General features: G+C 39.7%; 1 protein-coding gene across 4 annotated transcripts in view; it reads left to right on the forward strand.

The window, feature by feature from the left end:
• The first annotated feature begins 868 nt into the window (after window positions 1-868).
• ABCG1 (ATP binding cassette subfamily G member 1) overlaps window positions 869-24,325 on the forward strand; it is a 66,821-nt gene continuing 43,364 nt past the window's right edge. Inside the window, exons 1-2 of one of the 4 annotated variants that reach the window (XM_070750455.1) lie at window positions 869-1,188; window positions 10,962-11,205. In XM_070750455.1, coding sequence (XP_070606556.1) covers window positions 1,147-1,188; window positions 10,962-11,205 — 286 coding nt within the window. In that variant the 5' untranslated portion in view covers window positions 869-1,146. Of the gene's footprint in view, window positions 1,189-1,661; window positions 1,857-1,897; window positions 1,982-10,961; window positions 11,206-14,468; window positions 14,546-24,325 lie in introns of those variants that run through there. The other 3 variants (XM_070750456.1, XM_070750457.1, XM_070750458.1) reach the window with 3 other exon arrangements.

Here is a 24,325-nt window from a genome sequence, read left to right on the forward strand (position 1 = left end):
TGAAGAGGACCTTGATGTGGGTTGTACACGATATGTCTGCATATGTTCTGCCACATGCTGCGTAGACATGTGTAGTATTGAAGCAAGCATGACAGTTCTGTAATCTTCCTTCAACTGATTTATTTTACGTTACATTAGTACTGCACAGTTGCATGCAATTCATTATGGCTAGTTCTGACTAACAATTAACATCCAGATATCAATTTATATGCCAATTTATATGCCAACTTGTCAATCATAAGCAAAAATACAGCAAGGAATCTACCTTAAAGGTAAGGTCTGCAATTTATATTTTTAATGTCCAAGCGCCACCACTTAGGAAGGACCCTAGTGTTTCATACCTAAACCTTCCAAATTCATAAGGATACCCTCTCTTCGCATACACCATGCCTTATAAACATTAGGTAAACAATTTTGCCAATAAATGAATTTCCTTTGTCTTCAATATAAACCATCAACAGGTGGGATTGGTGGAACCAATTTCATTCCATTTCACTCTTTACTATTCTGGGCTAAAACACAAAATTCAGTCTAAATCGTGAAACTTCTTGCCCTTCTGGAAATGCATATAGCGCTATCGCCAGCGCCACTGAATAAGCCGCAGCATGACCTACATTTACCTCAGTCTGTGCTGCGCGGCGGGAAGGTGCAGAAACACGAACCTCAAATCCGTTCTGACCTCCCGCCCTCCTCCGTCCGTCACTTTTTTATTCGGGGAACCCTATTCCTGCTCTCTTCCTCTTGGGCCGGGAACTATGGGTTTCGCTGTACGGTCCCGTACGGACCACCTTTGCAGGGGCTACTCAAAGCGGGGGCGGGGGAAACCCTTCCAAACTGAGCTAAACTGCCGCGAAGCGAAGCGGCGCGCGGCCTTGGCGAAGCTGAAGGAAAACAAGAGCACGTTTACCCTCAGCAAGTAGGCTCCGCCCCCTTCGGCTTCTCAGCCAATAGGGCGTCAGAGCCGGTAGGATGCCGAGATAGAAGCCGCCCCGGTGAAGAAGCAGCTGTCGTCCCCCCCCCCCCCTTTGCTTTCCCGGGTGCCGCTTCTCGGCTCACTGCGGGTCCCTCTCCCTCCCGCCCAGCCCTTTTCTCTTTTGTTTGCCTCCTCTCCTCCTCCCGCGATCGCAGCCTCTCCGCTGGGGGCACATGGCATGTCTGATGGCCGCTTTCTCCTTGGGCGCCGTTCTGGTAAGTAGATGCTTTTGGAGCCTCTTTCGCTCTTTTCCTCCATAAGATGCTACGTCGGAGCGCCGCGAAGCTGGCGCCGTCCCTTTGCTTACTCGGAGCAGGAGATCTTCATTCCTTGAATCCTCCCAGAGGAAGCCGGGAGCTGGAAAGTGGTGGGAGGAATCGAGCAAGCAAAAAAAAAGAAAAAAAGAAAGGCTGCAATTTGGGCACCTGGCAAGGGAGCGTTGCTCGAGTTTGAAGGGCGCGGAGAACTCCTTGCTTGCCTGCCGCCCCTCCCACCCTGCCCTCCCTTTCCGCTTCTGGCATCCTTTTGATCTTGTTTTGCCCCTCTTGGCTTGTCTCGGTCAAATCCAGCTTTTCCGAAAGAGAAGCCGGACTGTTCGCCGGAATCTCTGTTTTTGAAGCCTGGCGCTTAGAAGCCCATCCAGGAGAGGAGGGCGAGTTCAAAAGCGGGGAGTTCATTCCTATGCATAGACCGCGAGCGGAAGGACGCCGCTGTCTCCTCTCCAGTGAAAGGGACCTTGGAGAGCCCGCTCAGAGGTGGGTCAGCGGGGGCTTCCTGGGTCTGACTCTCCTTGCCCGTCCCTGGCTCTTATTGGAGGGACAGGAGGAGGATCTTGCGCCTTTTCTCCCCTTCTTGCGTTATTTCCCAGCGCCAAATTGCTGTGGTAAGCGAATGTTTCTCCTTCTTTCTTGTTCTTTTTATGCCGGATGTTTTCTGGCTGTGACTCGTTTGCTTTTCTGAAGGTATCCTTGACAAGGAAAATGCCCGGGATTGTCCAGGCGTGGAAAGGTATAATGTCATTTTTCACAATGCAAATCCCCTAATGTAATTCATATGAATATTTATTTATTTATTTGATTTTGTTTATGCCGCCCTTCTCCTTTGACTCAGGGCGGCTTACGACATGTTAGCAATAGTACTTTTTAACAGAGCCAGCATATTGCTCCCACAATCCGGGTCTTCCTTGTCAAAGATGTCAAGATGTAGTTTATTATGGCTCGGCGGCCAATCCTAACCCCAAACCGAAAGCCTCCAAAGTTATTTAAGATCTAATGTATTGTAACAAAATAGACTGAAATCGAAAGGTTTATGTTTTATTTACCTCGGCGCGGGTTGTATGTGTGTGTGTGTGGGGGGGGACACACACGTCATTTACCTCATCCTTATTTGAAGTCAGCTGCCTATAGCTGGATTTGACCGAAAGTTACCTCAGTGTTGCGCTCGTTAAAAAAAATGGAGGTGTGGGGGGAGAGGATGGTTTTCTGAGCATGCTCAGATTTTCACGAGCGCATCCTGTGATTGGAAAACAGTTCCACTGAAGCGCGAATACCCTTTCAGCTCTTTATATAGTGAATTTAATCTAAAAAGGAACAAGAAAGTCGATTTTCTTAAAATTGTTCTTAGTTGGAAGATAAACTCTTTTTTTTTTTTTGTAATCCAATCTGCTGGCTAAGGAATGGATTTACAGTTACTGTTGTGTAACAGGATTTAGGACCCCCCCCCCAGTGATGAAATCTGGATTTAAAGAGCCACAGATAAGTGGAATGAGCATTAAAACGGAGATAGGTTACCTAGAGTGAGATGGAAAACATATCATGTAATGCATAAAGTTAGGCATACATAATTATAAATTAGGCATGCATACTCTTAAGTCTCTTCATTACAGTTTGGAATAGAATAGAATAGAATTTTTATTAGCCAAGTGTGATTGGACACACAAGGAATTTGTCTTGGTGCATATGCTCTCAGCATACATAAAATAAAATATACATTTGTCAAGAATCATGTGGTACAACACTTAATGATTGTCATAGGGGTCAAATAAGCAATGAAGAAACAATCAATATTAATAAAATTCTTAGGATATAAGCAACAAGTTACAGTCATACAGTCAACATGGGAGGAAATGGGTGAAAGGAATGATGAGAAAAACTAGTAGAATAGAAGTGCAGATTTAGTAGAAAGTCTGACAGTGTTGAGGGAATTATTTGTTTAGTAGAGTGATGGCGTTCGGAAAAAAACTGTTCTTGTGTCTAGTTGTCTTGGTGTGCAGTGCTCTGTAGCGACGTTTTGAGGGTAGTAGTTGAAACAATTTGTGTCCAGGATGTGAGAGGTCAGTAAATATTTTCCCCACCCTCTTTTTGACTCGTGCAGTATACAGGTCCTCAATGGAAGGCAGGTTGGCAGCAATTGTTTTTTCTGCAGTTCTGATTATCCTCTGAAGTCTGTGTCAGTCCTGTTGTGTTGATACTGTGTTGCCTAGTATTGTGAGAGGTGGAAGGGTGGAAGGGTTTCTCCTAAAGTCTACCACCATTTCTACAGTTTTGAGTGTGTTCAGTTCTAGATTGTTCTGGTCACACCACAAGGATAGTTGTTCAACTTCCTGTCTGCATGTGGATTCATCATTGTCTCGAATGAGTCCGATCACTGTTGTATCATCTGCAAACTTCAGTAGTTTAACAGATGGATCATTTGAGATGCAGTCATTAGTGTATAGAGAGAAGAGAAGTGGTGAGAGTACACAGCCTTGGGGGGCACCTGTGCTAATTGTACATGTATCTGATGTGATTTTTCCTAGCTTCACCTGCTGCTTCCTGTCTGTTAGGAAGCTTGTGGTCCACTTACAAGTGTGTTAAGGTACCGCTAGCTGATTTAGTTTGGTTAAGAGAATGTCCGGTACGATGGTATTGAATGCTGAACTGAAGTCCACAAAGAGGACCCTAGCGTAGGTCATTGGAGATTCAAGATGTTGAAGGATGTAGTGTAGAGCCATATTAACAGCATCATCTGTTGATCTATTTGCTCGGTATGCAAATTGCAGGGGGTCTAACAGTGGATCCGTAATGGTTTTCAAGTGGAACATCACTAGCCTTTCAAAGGTTTTCATAACTACAGATGTCAGAGCAACTGGTCTGTAGTCATTCAGTTCCTTGATGGAGGGCTTCTTAGGCACTGGGATGATAGTCGAGCGTTTGAAGCAGGAAGGAACATAGCACAACTCTAGTGATTTGTTGAAGATTTGGGTGAAGATGAGGGCCAATTGGTAAGCACAGACTTTTAAACAAGAAGGAGTTATCTTGTCTGGACCTGGTGCTTGTCCAGGCTTCTGTCTGAGAAATAGATCTTTCACTTCCTTTTCTGTGATCACTAGGGGTTGTAAACCCAATGGGATGGGTTCAGTGTACATTATCCAAGACTAAGTGTTTTTGCAGGATCCCATTTGGGTCGGTCTCTAGGTCTAGGGAATAACAGGTTTATTTTTTTGGCTTTCGATGTGTGCTGGAGCCCATCCTCGGAGAACTACTCTACCAGAATGTGTTAGGTTTTTCTATGAATTATCATTTCCCAAAATATGAACCTTAACATTATTATGATCTCTGAATTTACTATTACTTAAATAAATTCTCTGCCTCATATTCAATAAAACTCTTACATATAGTACCTAGGGAGGAAGACTTTAAAAGGAAATTATTTATTAAATGTGTACGCTGCCTGACTCCCAGTGGTTTATAATTGATAAAAACATTTAAGAACAAAAAAAATCTGTCAAAAACAGCACACAAGACAGAAGAACAATCATGGCAAATAAAAGCATGAAACAAAAATAAAAAATAAAAGAGGCATCAGTTGTCCCTCACCAAAAGCCTGGATGAAGAACTATGTCTTTAGGGCTCTTTGAAATACCAGTAGGGTAAGTGCTATTCAAATTTGATGGTAACCTCATTTCAGAAACCAGGTGCTGCTATAGAGAAGGCATGCTTCTGGAGTACAGAGAGATGGCATTGTTTAATCAGCAAAATCCAGAACATGGCAACTCTGTAGGATTAAACCAGCCAGTCAAGTACAATGGGGGACAGGTGGTCCTTCGAATAACCAGGCCATATGTCAAGCCGGGCTTTATATGTGACAACCAGCAACTTGAACCGCAGCCAGAAGCAAACTAGAATTAATTATTTCTGAAATGCTCATTTTATCATCTGAGGTTTTAAATGAAGTTTCTGGATTCTTGCACAAATAGCATGCTTCTCTTTCCCTCTGCACTGCAAAAGAACTATCTAAACAAGACAACAGAAACAAACATCAAAATGATGTACAGTGTTCCCTCGATTTTCGCGGGGGATGTGTTCCGAGATGGCCCGCGAAAGTTGAATTTCCGCAAAGTAGAGATGCAGAAGTAAATACACTACTTTTGGCTATGAACAGTATCACAAGCCTTCCCTTAACACTTTAAACCCCTAAATTGCAATTTTCCATTCCCTTAGCAACCATTCAGATTATTACTCACCATGTTTATTTATTAAAGTTTATTTTAAAAAAATATTTATTAAAGGCAGACGAAAGTTTGGCGATGACATATGACGTCATCAGGTGGGAAAAACCATGGTATAGGGAAAAACCCGCAAAGTATTTTTTAATTAATATTTTTGAAAAAACTTGGTATAGACTTTCCGCAAAGTTCGAACACGCAAAAATCGAGGGAACACTGTACTTTGAACTAAGCCCAAGTAACTTTTTGGAATCCGAAGTGCTTCTACAAGAGAACTCTACACACAGTTACAAAGCAGTTTTCCAATTTTGTGGTCTCAAAACATCAGAATACTTTATTTCAGAAAAAGGCATAAAACATGAAGTAGAGGATGTCTGTGCATGCAAGAAATTTCCCCCTTTTTGGAAGTGGAGTGAGGGAAAATTTGTACTGCAAGACCTGTAGCAGCTGAAGATAGGATGGTAATTCTTTTCTCTTTGTTCTCAATGTTACAAAATCAGCAGGAAAAAAAAGAAACAGTTTATCTTCACATTTCTTTTGAGGGACTAGAAAGTGGAAGTTGTGGTAGAGTGGAAGTAGTCTACTCTAAATAATCCAATACTGTATATTGAAGTATGTCTGAAGCAGATAACTTGATCCTTAGTTCCTGCTATGTGAAATCTATGTTTATGGTCTTAAATATGACCATATGAAATATGACTATTGGGGCTAATACTAAGAATTTTATTTATTTGTTTGTTTGTTTGTTTTGTTTGTATATATTGGACCAAAATATGCTGCCCTTATCCGAAGACTCAGGGCAATTCACAACATATAAAAGAAATACAAAAATAATTCCAAAGCCCAATTATAAACTCATCTAAAAACCCAATAATAAAACCATGTAATCACACTCATTCACACCACAGTCATACTGACGGCCATAGCATGATATTAGGGCTCAATGGCCCCAAGCTATGAATAACCAACTATGGATAACCAAGAAAACAAATGGATGAGAGATCGAATTAATTCACTCATTTAGGGCACAAATAATATGGGCCATATTTTGGGCACATTATGTGAACACCCAGCTCTCTTGAGAAGTCTGTAATACTGAAAAAGTGGAAGAAAAGAGGAAAAAGGCCAGCAACAAGGTGGAAGGACTCAATGGGAGAGATTATTCTCAAGAAAAACTATGTGATCACTACAAATTGACACTAATTATGTGCACTTGATGCACATAAACAAATGCACATGTTCTCATATTTGAAATTGACATAATGTGTATATATCAATGGCACAGGTATTACACATACCAAGAATAACTACAAGCCTGTAAACCATTAGTATCTGGCGGCAATATGTGTGTCTGGAGTCCAAGTTATAAGCTCTCTCGTACTCTACCATCCAAATTGTAGAGAACCGGGACAGAACCTTGAAGCAAATATTCAGAAACAGTTATGTAAACAAAGAAGACAGTCATGGGAAGAGGAATAGTTTTAAGAAGAGGGGCTGACTCCTCGCTGAATTAATACAGTATAAGAGGGAGGGAAGGTGAAGCACAATCAGATTAGCAAAATTTTGTTTTTATAAGCTATCTCAGGAAAATACAGTTCTATGGCAGAGACGGCTAATCCTTTTCTCATTGAGTGCCAAAAGTGTACCCATAATACAATGTACTTGTGTCCCCTGTGCTCCCCCCATGTAGGCATGTGTGACCCGTTGCAATCCTCTGTCCCTTCTACCCACCACGTTTTGTGCCTAATAGGCCTCTCTGCAGCCTCTTGGAACCAAAATCGGGACGTGTGTGTGGGGGACACCACACTCCCCCATGCCTTGTTTTGGGCCAAGTAGTTTCCCTGCAGCCTCCTGGGACCAAAAATGGGCTGCTGGGGCAGCGCTGCCCCCCTGCTCCCCGTCGCACACACATATATTTAAGATTTAAGATTTAATTGGATTTGTATGCCGCCCCTCTCCGAAGACTCGGGGAGGCTCACAGCATGTACAGAAAAACAAGAAACAATAATAACAATCCAATTAATAATACATTAAAAACAATCTTTAAAATTCTAATTAAAAAACTATCAATATCATTCATTCAACAATCAAACTAAAACATTCATTGGTCAGGGGGGAAGATCTAAGGAACCCCAGGCCTGGAGGCAAAGATGAGTTTTTAAACTCTTTTGGAAGGTGAGGAGGGTGGGGGCAGTACGAATCTCCGGGGGGAGCTGATTCCAGAGGGCCGGGCCCCCCACAGAGAAGGCTCTTCCCCTAGGTCCCACCAGCCAACATTGTTTGGTCGATGGGACCCTAAGGAGACCAACTCTGTGGGACCTCACCGGTTGCTGTGATTTGTGTGGCAGAAGGCGGTTTTGGAGATAGTCTGGTCCTATGCCATGTAGGGCTTTATAGGTCATTACCAACACTTTGAATTGTGTCCGGAAACAGATTGGCAGCTAATGCAGCCCGTGGAATGATGACGAGATATGGGCATGTCTTGGAAGGCCCAAAATTGCTCATGTGGCTGCATTTTGGAGAAGCTGAAGTTTCCAAACACTCTTCAAAGTTAGCCCCATGTAGAGAGCATTGTAGTAGTCGAACCTCGAGGTGATAAGGGCATGAATGACCATGAGCAAAGACTCCCTGTGTAGGGCCGCAACTGGTGCACTAGGCGGACCTAGGCAAACACCCCCTTTGCAACAGCCGAAAGATGGTATTCTAATGTTAGCTTTGGATCAAGGAAGATGCCCAAGTTGCGAACCTTCTCTGAGGCGGTCAATAACTCCCCCCCCCCTGGGCGATGGGAGGACACATGGACGTGTCCTTGGGAGGCAGTACCCGCAGCCACTCCATCTTGTCTGGATTGAATCTGAGCCTATGGCACCCATCCAGACCCTGACAGCCTCCAGACATCAGCACATTGCTTCCACTGCTTTGCTGAGTGGACATGGGGTGGAGATGTACAGCTGAGTGTCATCAGCGTACTGATGGTAACTCACCCCATGCCCTTGGATGATCTCACCCAATGGTTTCATGTAGATATTAAACAGCAGAGGGGAGAGGACTGACCCCTGAGGAACCCCACAAGGTAGGGACTTAGGAGTTGACCTATGACCCCCCACTAACACCGACTGCGACCGACCAGAGAGGTAGGCGGAGAATCATCATAAAACGGTGCCTCCCACTCCCCAAACCTCTAGTCGGCGCAGAAGGATACCATGATCGATGGTATTGAAAGCCACCGAGAGGTCAAGAAGCACCAGGACAGAGGATAACCCCTGTCCCGGGCCTGCCAGAGATCATCCATCAGCGTGACTAAAGCAGTTTCCGTGTTGTAGCCAGGTCTGAATCCTGACTGCCCAGGGCCTAGATAATTGGCTTCTTCCAAGGGGCGACACCACCTTCTCCTGCATGCACCCCACCCTTTTGCATGCGTGGCAGATACTCAAAAATTAGCTGGCTAGTGGGAGGTGCGCGAGTATTCATGATGGAGCTGAGCTGGGCAGTGGCTCGTGTACCTGCAGAGAGCGTAATAGGTTCACCATCATGGTTCTATGGGGAGTGTTTCCTGATCTGGCCCATCTCAAAGGTCCCACACAAATTCATGTCAAGATATTTCCCTCGGCTCCTTAATTACTTCACTGCCTTGTAAAAGATGTCATATAAATTGGAAACAATAAACAACCTATTTCTTCCTGGTTGTCTGGAGATATTAGTTATTTAATAGCTATTTAGACATTTCCTACTGTTCTACCAACTGGTAGAAAGGTGAAGAAACAAGTTCAGTATCATTCTGCGCATAATATAAGTCTATGTTTTGTCAATTTTCTTCCCCTTCAGTATCCATGCCTTCTGAAAAGTTGCTCATGAGAGTTTGGAAGAATATGAATTGCACAGAAACATATTTTATAAACTGAGGAAATAGCAGAAATCTGGTACCCTATTTGGCTTAAGTATGAAAGGGCTTTCTGTTATATACAGCCAAATAATTTATCCTGTGTTATTTTCTCCTGGAATCCAACTTTGACTCTTCCATTGATGATGTGGTAGAAATATAATGACTCCAAAAATGGCCTGATATAGTTCCATAGATTATTGAATACTTCTATGTTTGATTTTGTCAGATGTTTTATACATTATCAGTTTATAGTATCTTCATTGCCTGAATATACAAATGTTAAGTAACATCCTTGCTAGCATGTTGGCCCAACACTAATTGGAGACTATGGAAGGTTCTCTAAACCTTTAACTGCGTTGTTCAAACTTATCTTTGGTGTTTAGCCTAGCCTTAGCAATAAAGTGTTTGTAAGCTTTCCACATTGACTATATTAATGACACTTACTAGCTGTTGCCTCGATTAGACTGTGCCTGTGGATACTCATTCAGTTAGGAGATATCATACTGTATTACAATAAACAGTAACAGTTTCAAATGTTAGCATCTTCTCCAGGGATGGGATTCACTTACTTCCCTACCAGTTCGCAAATGTGAGCACATGTGCACGCCCCCTTCGCTCGCACATGCCTGGTTTGCAATGCACAGAGCCTTCTGCGCATGGATAGTGCTCACACATTACATCATGGTGGGTGGGTGGAGCCTCCTGCAGTCTCTGCTACTAGTTTGTGCGATCCGGAGAGAAGCGGTTGAATACCACCATTGATCTTGTCTCCTAGAATGGCAACAAAGAAAAATGGAAAGCTTTTACTTATGTTATTTGGATCTGACAGTGTACAGTTAATTTTATCTATGGTTAATTGAAGCATGGCCCAAACAATAGGTTATCCAACTGATCATTAGAGTTAACATTAACTTTAGTGTGCAATTTTGGTACAATATCATACAAAAGACTGGGTAATATAAAGTATGAATATTTATTATGTGGACCTGACAGAAGCAAAAAAAGAGGGGTAAATAAAACCTGAAATATTATGAATGTACTGAATTCTTGTTTATTTATACAAATGGAAGATAAGAACATTTCAGGTTGTTTATGAAAAAGAAACATGTAAGCATCCATTTACAGACAAAGAAACCAACGTAATTCATTTAAGATTGGCAAAAATGAACACTAGAATTGGAGTAGTCCTTTCAGCAGGAAAAATACATTTGTTAATTTTACTATGAAATAACATAGTCTAGAATTCTTGAATTTACACATTAAGTGAAATTCAGTTATGAAACAATATTTGGTGGTGCGGAGTGCTATTTAATGGGGGGAATGGGGAATGATGCATAAAGGCAGAACAAATTTAAAATTGAGAAATGAGAAAGTGGGCCACACTTTGACTGATTTGCCTATTTCCAAAGCCATATTTTCTTGTAAAACAACAATGTTAGCAGAACACCATAGTTAACTCTTTTTCTTATGAAACATATATTATGCGACTTGTTCTGAAACAAATATACAATAATTGCATTTGCAATGGGGTGGGGGGGGGAGAGGGAAAGAGGGAGAGGAAGAAGGTGAGGACAACACAAGAAAGCTATGTTTTATTTCCCCCCCCTCTTGTGTTCTAGAATGCCAGTAATTCTTCATCCACTATGCCTGAGCCAAAATCAATATGTGTTTCAGTAGATGAGGTGGTCTCTGGTGGTACAGACACACAAGAAATTCATTTGCTCAATGGCCATTTAAAGAAGATAGACAATGTTTTGCCTGAAGCCCATCATTTCTCCTACCTTCCTCGAAGACCAGCTGTGAACATTGAATTTAAAGACCTCTCCTATGCTATACCAGAAGGACCCTGGTGGAACAAGAAGGGTAAGATAGCATAAATATTCATGTAATTTACATTGTGGTAATATGCCAAATAGTAGCAAAGGCAGTGAATAGTTGGTTTGCACATCAGAGCATATTGTAGCATAATTTAGCTCAGTATGGGTGTGAATTCAGTGTATCTAATTTATGAATTAAACTAAGTTATATAGCATGATGGTAGATCATAGTTAACACATCATGGCTAATCTGTGAATTATGTTTATTAGATGTTTTTAAGTTAAAATTACATCTTTAATAGTATAAGGCAGTGATGGCGAACCCATGGCACAGGTGCCACAGGTGGCACACAGAGCCATATCTGCTGGCACACAAGCCGTTGCCCTAAGTCACCTCCAGCATGCATGTGTTTGATGGCCAGCTGATTTTTGGCTTGCACAGAGGATCTGGAAGGGGTTTTTGGCTTCCAAAGAGCCTCTGGTGGGATGGGAGAGGGCATTTTTACCCTCCTCCGGCTCCAGGAAAGCCTTTGGAGCCTGGGGAGAGTGAACCCGAACCTACTGGGCCGACCAGAAGTTTGGGAAACGGGCCGTTTCCAGCCGCCAGGGGGCCTCCAGGAGGTGGGGGAAGCTTTTTTCACTTTCCCCAGGCACTGAATTATGGGTGTGGGCACTCACACAGGTACAATAGCGTGTGCACACATTCTTTTGGCACTCAAGGAAAAAAAAGGTTTGCCATCACTGGTATAGGGCTTCTGTTTCTCACACTGAGATCTTGTATGGCTGTTTCAATGCTTATTTCTTTATGTGGTTGATTCTGTAGGCTTGTAAAAAAATTATAGTCAAATGCTACCTCTATTGCACAGTTATACTCATCTTAGGTGGAATAATCGTTTGCTCTTGATTGCTATTCACAATTTCTTATTGGTTTGCTTAGTCTTAGTCTGCAAGTCAAACTACATTAGTTAGCCTAATGTATTTATTTTTTTATTTTTTATTTTTTTATTTTGCCCAATACATATGGACTAGTACACTAGTTGTGGCCTTTATTGGGGCAGGAAATACTAAAGCCATTAATACATTTTATACCTTGTCTTCTTGTATCTCAGTTATTGTAATTTTCTTTACATGTTACAACTGCATCAGCCACTGATACATTTCTGAATGCCATTGAAGATGCTGATTATTATCTGTAAAGTTGGACCTGTATATTTGTGAGGCTATCTTTCTTAGATAGATTCTACGTGACCGCCTGTCTGACCAGAAAGAGCCTGCTGAAGATATGGAAGTAGGCATTCTCCATGGGAGCTCCTGTCTCTTGGAACAAATTGCAACTCCCATTTGTCAAATTGAATTTTAATAAATTAAAATTACAAATTTATGGAATACTACAAAAAGGTTAAGGCTGTTGTTAATACACTTTGCAGTTAGTGTTTCAACAGAAAATTGTAAAGCACTATAAGCATCATCTACATAATTAAGAATTATAAAATTCATTCTGACAAAACTCTTCAAAGTAGTAATTGGCATTTCTGAAATGTTTGCTAAAAAGAATGGGTATTTATCCATATTGTTTTTCAACTTCAGATAATGAAAGGCAGTACTTTCTATTCATTGCCCAATTTCAAATCTATATTGTACTGATAATCAGCCTGATAGTTGAATGGAATATGCTGACAGAATTATAATATTTAGCAGGAACGATTCTGGACTGCTAAAGTTATACTGTATATTATGCTTTAATTTTTATGATGTGTATTCTGCCAGGAAAGAAGAAGCCACACATGATATTTCCATTAGTCAATAAATCTATTGAGATAATTACTCTAGAGAAAAAGAAATGAAGCTCTTGAGGCTAATGTCCCATATTTATTATGAAGCAATTAGATTTTCACCTGAGTCTTTGGACTTGGCTGTATGATATCACTTGTTTGTTTTACACTTTCAGAACATAGTGATGCACATAATTTTAGCATAGCTTGTTTCTGATGGGAAATTCTTTATAATTTTTTTCCACTTAGTCTACTAAAATGCATATTCCCTTCTCCCCATTCTTAATTAACTCAAAGACTCAGCATGTTAGAGAATGAAGTTTATTTTGCATAGATTGATGAGTGAACAAATAATGATTTGTGATCTAAATGGTTAGTATTAAGGTAGTAGGATATAGTAACTTTATGGAAAAACTATATTTTATGAATCCTCCAATTTATTCAGGAGAGAGAATGTTATTGATGCTCCGTGTAACAGAGAGATGCCCTTATAGAGAGTCAAATCTAGCTCAGGTTCAAGACTGTCCACTAACCTTGGAAGCTTGGAGTAAGGATTCAGCAAGGAAAGCACAACTCACAATTCCTGAAACCTCATTCTTTGAATCAAAGCCTGCTTCCAGGTTTCTTTGCCGAATCAGTAGATTATAGGAAAGAGAGTGTTAATCAGTTTTGTCCACTTCCATTCTGGTTATAAAATAGATTAGGGGAATCAGCTTTGCAAACAAGTAACTATGATTGAAAATCCCAAAAGTTAGTACTTGGTTAGTACTTGAATGGAAAACCATCAAAAACTCATGGAATAGGATGATGGGTGTTCTGTCGGGCTCTCTGGTAGAATCCTCCCAAAAATTCACAGGTACAAATTTCAGACACACACACGTTTGAAAATTCAAAACAATGTTCTTTATAATGAAAATTCACTTAAACTAAGCCCTCTTTTTGTATAGCAAAGAGCACTCGTCTCCAAACAAACTGGTAATTAGTACAAGTCCCTTATCAGTTCTGTGATACTTAGCTTGCAGTTGTGAGGCAATTCACAGTCCTTATTCTTTCCCAAAGTGAAACACACTTTGCTCTGGTTTAGTTTCAAAGCGGGGGAAAATCAGCACACAAAAGGTCAAACCCAGCAAAGCAGGCATGAAACACAACGATCAGATAATCCTCCACAATGGCCAAACCCACAGGCTGCTATTTATAGCAGCCTCACTAATTACCACAGCCCCACCCAACCACAGGTGGCCTCATTTTCTTTGATAATAATCTCTCAGTTGCTGTTGCCTATGCATCGCTCTCCCCATGCGTGGCTGTATCATTAACTCTTGTTCTGAATCCAAAGAGGAGCTAGATAATTAATCTCCTTCTGAGCTGTCTGCCCCACTCTCCTCCTCCCTGTCACTCATGTCTTCTTGGTCAGAGGAGCCTTCATCAGCAGATTCCACCGGGGGGCAAAACAGGCCTGCAGCATGTGGATGTCTCCCCCACATCCACAGTCCTTGGGGCAGGAGCTGGGCCAGAGCTAACCACAACAATGGGCAACTGAAAAAAACAGATCAGAAGAAAGCGGGAACCATCTGCTTCTGCACTATTGCTAAGAAAACTCATGGAAGTGCCAAGGTAATCCCCAAGCATTAAACCTGAAGGAATCTTTCTAACCAGCTATTGTATTCAGGACTACTGTTTTCAAACACATTTTTTGATTATAGCCTATAGCAGTGTTTCCCAACCTTGGCAACTTGAAGATATTTGGACTTCAACTCCCAGAATTCCCCAGCCAGCGAATGCTGGCTGGGGAATTCTGGGAGTTGAAGTCCAGATATCTTCAAGTTGCCAAGGTTGGGAAACACTGGCCTATAGGACCGTTTAACAGATTCTGGCTGTTTACTGTGAAATAGACGAATCTTTCCATATGACAATATATTAGGTGGCACAATAACATCCATACATAATATTGAGAAAATTAAATTTCAGACCATTGAAAGGTCTTAGATTGTTGAGGGCTTAATAATTGATATTGTATACTGTATTGATTTGCCTGTTTTTTCTCCTTCTAATTTGAATTCTGTTTTCCTTTTCTCCATACTCAACAATAAGTACAATTTCTCTTTAATTTCTGTGTAGTCTACTATATTCATTATATAATTTATACAAGAGGAACTGGAACTGCTCTGTAAACATACCAATGATCACTAAATTATAGCAAAGAGTTGTGGTTCCTGAATAGCTCTGCTGCCATATAGTTATCACCTTAGATTTTTACAGTCCAAACATGGTTGTACAGTATTTATATGGGTAGTCCCTGACTTACAGCAGTTCATTTAGTGACTGTTCAAAGTTACCACGGCACTGAAAATTGTGACTTATGACCATTTTTCACAATTATGATGGTTGTAGAATACCCATGATCATGTGATCAAAATTTACATGCTTGGCAAGAGGTTCATGTTTATGATTTGCAGTATCCTAAGGTCATGTGATCAACTTTTGCTCCCTTCTCACAAGCAAAGGCAGTGGGAAAGCCAGGTTCATTTAACAATTAGGTAACTAACTTTCAACAACTGCAGTGATTCTCTTAACTGTACCAAGAAAAGTTGTAATATGGAGAAAAACTCACTTAACAAATGTTTCACTTAACAACAGAAAATTTGGACTCCATTGTGGTTGTAAATTGAGGACTACCTGTCCTGAATATAGATTGCCAAGACTAATTATAGGATTCCTAATAATATTCACTTTATGGAAAATTAGCTCTCTATATTATACACTACATCATATACCCACAACAAGAAGCTACTGTCAGTATTTTGAGTAAAGGCAACCCAAGGCAAGCATTTTAAGGTCATCAGAAAACTTAAAACCAAAACAAAATGGAAATATATACTCATCTCACACTGCTATTCTGCTGCCATTTTAGCTCTTCTGTTTTTTTTAGTGAAGATAGAGTTACCCATGTCCAGCAAATTAATGCATTTGAGCCCTAGCTTATTTCATCCATTGCTACCCTGTCACCTGGTCAAAGCAAGATAAAGGTTGCAAAATATTGAAATAATATTTTCAATGAAATAATTATAGGAACTGTCAATTTTTGACTGTAAATCAACACTGGATTTCTGAAAAACTATCTACAGTATTTGCTACTTGCTTGAAATTTCATTTTTATAATTGATAATTTGGCTTTAAAAGGCTACGCTGCAATTTTGTGAATACTTGGGAGTAATCCCCTTTAAACATTGAAAAACATTGCTAGGATACATATGTTACAATTATGCTATTAAATATTCAACTTAAAATATATGAAGGATTCGTACAACATTTCTGATACAATCTATCGACTAATTCCTATAGATTTCAACAAAAGTTTATATTAAATACTGTACTACAAATACCTAATAATTGCAAATAAAGCATTTAAGCTATTTGCATAAACCCAGTTTTTTCTGTATATATTCATTAGTGAATTGCATGTATGCTGTTAAATATTTTGCTTTTCCATTTTGTAGCAAATGTCTGAAATATTCTCAACTTTTTCAGGTTATTAAGAAACAGCTGTTTTTCCATATGTTTATCTTGCTATGCAAATTAATGTATTTTGATTAGATGCATATATCTTATTGTTTATTCAAATACCAGAATTAAAGATAAACTTGATCCAGTAATAGACTTCATTTGTTAAGCATTTATGTTTAATCTGCAAACCATTTTTACTGAAGAATACACTCATTTGTCAAATGAAACAGTGTGGTATAAATATGCCATTGTTTCACCTTTAAAAACAGTTGAGGTGTTGTAAATTCCACTTTGACATATTCTTGTAACAAATACATATCTTATATTGTGCTCGCAAGATTCCACCCCCCTTCCTTTTGAAATGCAAATGGTGAAAAATAGGATTTATTGTATATGTTTTGCTGTTTCTAGTCAGAGAATTCAAGAAAAGCCTGTGTAGCAGGTGCATTGCAGTTGAGGGTGCCGCATGAAGCAGTTCCCTCTCACTCCTGCTCGGTTACTATCAGTCATTGCACTATAGTAACCTCAGACTGTGATGCTGGGGCAGTGACGAAGCAGAAGCTGATTGGTTGCACTACGTCTGTTGCTAAGATGAGTGAGGAAAGCAAGGGAGGAAGGAAGGAAGGATTGCCAGAGAAAAATGAACATTCTTCTTAACATTCAAAATAACTAAATGTTACAGTCAGGATTTTGCTTACACTTTCTGACAATAGGTTTGCTTACATCTTAGTTAACTAAATATTTAAGCACCTAAAAAAAAAAAGGAAATACCAAGTTAGGACTGAATGAAATTCAGGATGTAGCAACTCACTACAAAGACAGTGCTAAAGGAATATTTAACAAAAAATATATATCTAAACTCTGCTTTCATTGTCTTTATTCTAAACCAACAAATATAATGAAACTTTTTGTTTGCTGCAAGAGCTGCACATTTAGTACTGGACTTCATGGACCAGAATCTTTGATCCAGTGAGTTGTCTGATGTTGGGAAAGCAGAAATTAGCAGATGCCTTTCCCTTTTTCATATCAACTGAAGGTGGCAGAAGAAAACCCTTTCTCCTTTTTAAAAAATGATATTTGTATAAATAGTCTGATCTTAAATAGGCTGCTTTAAATAATTATAATTGATTGAAATGCATTCCTGCAATACCAATAGCTAGGTAATGCTTCCCATTGTCTGGTGAATTGAATCTAGTTACTTACTTTGAAAAAAGAAAAGAGAAATGCTTGTGTTGTGAACAAAATATACCCTCAAACAATTTACACAAATCCATAGATCTATGGTTAATAAATTTAGCGCTGAATGGCTTTGGATTTGATCATTGTGGCTATTATTAATCTATTTGAATCTAAAGTGACAGAATTTTAAAAACTGCATGGAGTATGCAATACAGTGTTCCCTTGACTTTCGCGGGTGATGCATTCCAAGACCGCCCGCGAAAGTAAAATTTCCGCGAAGTAGAGATGCGGAAGTAAATACACTATTTTTGGCTATGAACAGTATCAAAAGCCTTCCCTTAACACTTTAAACCCCTAAATTACAATTTCCCATTCCCTTAGCAATCATTTAGATTATTACTCACCATGTTTATTTATTAAAGTTTATTTATTAAAGGTGGACGAAAGTTTGGCGATGACGTATGACTTCATCGGGCGGGAAAAACCGTAGTATAGAAAAAAACTCGTGGAGTATTTTTTAATTAATTTTTTTTTAAATCGTGGTATAGACTTTTCACGAATGTCGGACCCGCGAAAGTCAAGGGAACACTGTACAGTATTCATTTTAGAAACAGTTTAAGAACCATTACCTGAAATAAATACACATTGTATGTTCCAAGGTTATCTATATATTATGCTATTATATAAAGTGATCTGAAATGCGGAATGTAGGTCAGTTAGGTCTTTTGAAACAGAAGGTGGTTCAGGATTATTTTAACAGTTATTAAGTGAATCTGTTTCCCCATTGACTTTGTTTGTCAGAAGGTTGCAAAAGGTGTTCGCATGACTCAGGGCCACTGCAACCATCATACGAGGGAGCCAATCATCAAGCATCCAAATGTAAATCACATAATCATGGGGATGCTGCAACGGTCATAAATGTGAAAATTGGTCATGGTTACTTTTTTCAGTTTTGTGGTGTCTTTCAATGGTCACTAAGTGAACAGTTGTAAGTCAAGGATTACTTGTATAGTTATTCAGTTTTAAAGTTGAAATCATTTTTAATTGGATATTTTATCTTAATGTAAGGCTTTATAGGTAAACATGATATAAATCTGCTTCTCTCCCACCCCATGTTTATTTTCTGCACATGTATTTCTGTATTATTTCCTTCTTAAGTATGTTGTTGTTGCGAAGTCATGTCCGACCCATTGCAACCCCCTAAACAGTGTTCCTCCAGGCATTCCTGTTTCCTACTATTCTCTGGAGTCCATTTAATCTCACGGCTACTGCTTCAGTGATTCCATCCAGCCACTTCTTCTCTGTTGTTCCATTCTTCTTTTGCTCTCAGTCTTTCCCAGCATTAGGCTCTTCTCCAGTGAATGAATGTTTATCTATTTGATACGGCATTAATAGATGCTTAGGATACTTTGGAGGGGGGAGGACAGTCCTTCGTTATTTTTCTTCTAGAGTCTACTCAATTGAATTTTTGGGGGGAGGGTGTCCATAATATTTGTATAAATTGTCAGTCACTCAAAATATTAAAATCATGAATCATGCAAGAATTCGTTTCTCCTTTTATCTGGTAAAAAAAGCAAATGGGCAAATGGTGATTTCTGAGTAAAGTAGAACTTCCTCAGGTAGATGACAGGAAGATTGCCTCATGGAAGACATCTCTGAAACATTTGCATGTAGTCTGGTGTCTGCAGGGTTATTATAATTCATTGACCTATTTAAAAGACTCACTCTGAGCTGTAACAGTGCTATATACTTACTGTATTTGCATTTGCCTTAATCTTTCTCACATAATCCTAGTGCCTACTATTGAGAAGCAGGTTTTAACATGTTTGACCATTTGCAAGTCTACCAGTTTGTACTTTATCCAACTTTTCGAGTAGGCTAGCACCGAAAGCTTTAATAGATGCTTTCCTGATATCAAGAAACATTATAGCCACTTCATTTTCTCAACTTGCTATGTTACCTCATTATTTATCTCCTGTGGAAAAATAAGATTTCTATGACATGATTGCTTTTTATGAATTCAAACTCACTTCTGGAAATGCCAGTGTTTTTCCTATATGCTTACAAACATAGTGCTTGACACTCTGTTCTAGTACCCTGTGTCCATATCACTGGAATATCCGAAGGACAGGTTAGGACAGATTGCCATGAAGAAAATGAGCAGAAAAGGTTTATGAATGAAACTATTGACAATTGCTGCTGCCAGTAGTTACTATTTTGGATATGTTTGCCACCTTGAGTTATTCATAAAAATAATAAAGACAGGATACAAAAAAAATAAAATAAAATTATACTATTCAGCATTCAGTTAGATGAATTAGAGCAGGGGCTTTCAAATTGTTCAGGCCATAGAATATTAAAGTTAAAAATAGCGACAATTCCCCCCCCAGAACCTCTTATCAAGAGATTAAGCTTTAGGGATAGAAAATTGGCTGTGTTGGAGAGAATTTATTTTCATTCTTACTTGCTCATGGAACTGAGTAGATTTTGAATCATGAAGAGACATTTTATTTATTTGCTTGCTTGCTTGTTTATTTATTTTTATTGCTGCCCCTCTCAACAAATGACTCTTTTTAAACCATAAAAACAAAACTGTACAAAATATTTATGACACTAAGTAAAAATGATAATATGGATTTTAATTCAGCCAGGAAATGGAGTTCTTAACACAGTTGGATCTCTAGATCCAGGCACATAACCAAGATTCAAAATTCTGAGAAATGCCAACAGTTTCAGGATCATCCTGATATCTGAAGGGAGAACATGTCTCCTGATTCCTGCAAGCTTGACATTCCTTGGCTACAGGGACCCAAATTCCAAACTGCCTGCATGAATTGGATAGATGGAAACAACTGGAACAAAATGGTCTTTAAGGGAACCCAGGCCCACATTGAATGGCACCTAGAAACACACTGGCAAACAGTGCAGATCACAAAGCAGTGGTATTATATGTATTGAATATCTGATACTTATTACTACATTGTAGCTGTATTCTGCAGCAGTTGAATCTTCCAAATGCTCTTCAAGAGCAGCCCCATCTATAGCACATTGCAGCAATCCATATGAGAAATCATGAGGTTGTGTGAGTAACTAGAAATGTAGAAGATTGACGGCAGAAAAAGACCTCATGGTCTATCTACTGTAGTCTGCTCTTATACTGTTTCCTGTATTTTATCTTAGGATGGATATATGTTTATCTCAGGCATGTTTGAATTCAGTTACTGTGGATTTACAAACCACGTCTGCTGGAAGTTTGTTCCAAGCATCTACTACTCTTTCAGTAAAATAATATTTTCTCACATTGCTTCTGATCTTTCCCCCAACTAACCTCAGATTGTGCCCCCTTGTTCTTGTGTTCTCTTTCCTAAACATTTTCCTCCTGAACTTTATTTAATCCTTTAACATATTTAAATGTTTCGATCATGTCCCCCCTTTCCCTTGAAGAACTGGGAAAAAAGCTTCATAATCAAAATCCAGGAATGATGCTTAAGCTTTTTTAAATACTGTGAGAGTTCATGGGACTAGGAAATGGCAATGAAAATAGAAATAATAAAAATAGACTGGACTAGACTCATAGAATATACCTTGGTGGTTTTCTAGTCCCGAACCTTCCGGAATGCAAAAACAGCACAACAGCAAACCGGAAATGTTTTTCCGAACTTCTGGGGTTTTTTGGTTTCTTGCCTCCGGGGCTTCAGGAAAGCTTCACTGAAGCATCTGGAGGGCAAAATGGCCTTTCTCCATACTAAGGAGCGGGTTCAACAGTCACGTAGGTTTGCTCGCTGTCCTATCCAATCAGGACCAATCAGGCCTTAACTTTAAAAAGATTGCTAAATCCGCCCCTTCCCAGAATTCGCTCAGTCCTCCTACTGGCAGGACGTGTGGTGGCTCAGCTCCTCTCGTGATTAACACCTTCTCTTCAATGACTTCACCTGCAAAACAAAAATCATTCAGATAAGTTTCTTTTTTCCAGCCTACTTATTTCTCCCAGCTACCTTACAAGGGGAATTAGTTTAATTATGAGCCAACCAAGGCCAAAAATCAGCTGAAGCCGACAAAGGGCAAAGTCTTGCATGCCCTCCAGCATGGCTCTGCATGCCACCTGTGGTATGCATTCCATATGTTTACCATTACAGCACTACAAAGATTCCTGCATCCAGACATTTTACAATTCCCGAAAGGATTAAAGGAAATCAGATTCCATACAACTCTGAAGTGGTCCTCGGTTCATAGCTGGTTGCTCAGCAAGTGTTCAAATTTATGACTGACCTCCTTAGAGTTACTTGACCTGTTTTTGGAGTTTTGACAGCCATATGCACACAGAAACGTCCATGCGCATATGGACACCCACATTTATGACCTGTTACAACATTCCACACAGTCATGTGACTGAGGTTTTCTATGCTTTTTGCTAGTTACCAACAATTTCTTCAGGTTTCCGATTAAAAATGCCCATAGAAGAAAAGCAGTATTTGCTTAATGACTACAAGGTCCACTTAATGACCATGGTGTTTGCCTAACCCAGGGTTCTGCAGCCTTAAATACTCAAAGAGCCATTTTTCTATTTTTTTTAACCAGGTTTCTCTCAGGGTGTCTTTGCCTTTCTCCCTCCCTCCCTTTCTCTTTCTCTCTTCTTTCTCTCTCTCATCGCCTCTCACTCATCTCTTTCACCCGGGGTGAAATGCTCCTAATTCGCTCATGCCTGTTGATTGTTGGAGAGCCGGTTGCAAAGACAGTGCCAGGCTCTACCCACCCATCTGGCTGTCACTATTTGGGTTCTTTTACACTCTGCGCATGCTCAAAGCGTTCTGTGCATTCAATTTTAAAACTTCTCTTTTCTCTTACATAAAATTTGATAGGTATTTTTAGGACAGTTATATATTGGACAAAATAAATAAATAAAATAAATAAAATATCAGTCTTGTATTAAAATGCTGCTACAAAATTCAAATGCTTGTTTTATTTCTGACAAAGTACACCAAAACTTCCCTCGGGGTGTTTCTTGCAGTTTCTGCCTCATTCTCTTACCCATCTAAATAATTGCCAAGACTTTAATAATTATTTTTCTAATATCATCACTGGAAACTCCTGGGGTTGCTCTAGGTCTTTAAACAAAATTCCTTCTGTCTCAGTTCCAATGAAACCAGATTATCTAGTTTAGTTTCAACCTTCTCTCTGCAGCTTCTGTCTTACTCTCTAAAATTCAATTTTGTCATAATGTGGAATATAGTAATAAAGACTTTAAGAACCAGTGTTTGCAATCTTACTCTAATTTTCTGTCTTATCACTACAATCCTGTAGCAGTTGTAGTCTAGGTTAAATAATTAAATTAAGATTTTATTTTATAGCTAAACTAATTTTGATTGGGATTTTTCCCCCTGGAGACAGCTGTCTTCAAAGGCTGGTTTACATACAAGATTTGCTTAAAATGCCATTTATGGTAGCATAAAAAGTGAGAATTTGAAATATATGTTCACTAATAAATGCTGCAGAGGATGACAGAATTTTTTTAGTTGTGAGTTTAGCTAATCAATTGTAAATTGGCTCACAGAAGTTGAAACTGATTAATTAGATCAGTATAAGACTTCTGAAGGAAGTCCTTTGTTCTTTTTATATACTGGTTTGGGTGTACCCAAGGGTGGGCTACTGCCCGGATGGGGAGGGGGGGAATGCAGTGGGGTAGTGAAAATGCAGCTCCACCCCAGAGCACCCAATTTGCACTGAAAGATGTTGAAAGAAAATGCAGGGCGTCCTGCATAAGCCATGCCCACAGTGTAGTAGTAAAAATTTTGGTAGCCCTTCACTGGGCCTACCGGTAGCGGTGGCGCTGGTGGTTTGGAGAACCAGTAGCGAGGCCCCTGCCCACCTGCCTGGATGCCACCATTTTCTTTTTTTAACCCACTGCGCATGCGCAGGCTTTGCGCGCACACTTCTGAACCAGTAGGGAAAGTAAGTAGATTTCACCACTGATCAACTTCCTTCTTCCATATAGTTTCAACCAATTTCTTAGCTTTGCAGGTATTGAAGATATTGCTATGTCTTCAAATTTGTCTTATATGATTACACCCATGACTAACATTTAGCACTGAATAACTGGCTCGACACAATACAAATCTTTTTGTGAAAAGATGGTGCTTTGCAATAAACGTTATTTACAGTGACTGCAATTTAACTTCTGTTTTAAAATGGCTGTATATTTTCTTTTCTCATATATATGATGACACAAATCAGTTATTACCTTTGTTGGCAACTTAGCACAAGAGACAATCATACGTATAAGAAATATTTGGGAAGCATCTGGTACTTTGTACACTGATTAATGGTAGCTTTTTGTATTTGTCAGCTGTGCAAGTAGATAGCAAATAAACGGCTTGTTTCCCAACTTCTGGTGGGCCCAGTAGGATTGTGCTTTGCCCTCCCCAGGCTCCAAAGGCTTCTCTGGAGCTGGGGGAGGGTAAACAAAACCCCACATAGACACAGAGGCTCTCTGGAAGTCAAAAATGTCCCCCCAGAACCTCTGTGTGAGCCAAAAATCAGCTGGTCAGCACACACATGCACATTGGAGCTGAGTTAGGGCAATGGCTTGTGTGCCAGCAAATATAGCTCTACGTGCCACCTGCCACGTGCCATAGGTTCACCATCACTGCTCTGTTCTGATACTTTCGAGATATGTTTGGAGTCTATTTACCAGAATTCCCAACCAGCAAATTA

The sequence above is a fragment of the Erythrolamprus reginae genome, chromosome 4 (genome assembly GCF_031021105.1).
Source record: "Erythrolamprus reginae isolate rEryReg1 chromosome 4, rEryReg1.hap1, whole genome shotgun sequence".
Classification (NCBI taxonomy): Eukaryota; Metazoa; Chordata; class Lepidosauria; order Squamata; family Dipsadidae; genus Erythrolamprus; species Erythrolamprus reginae.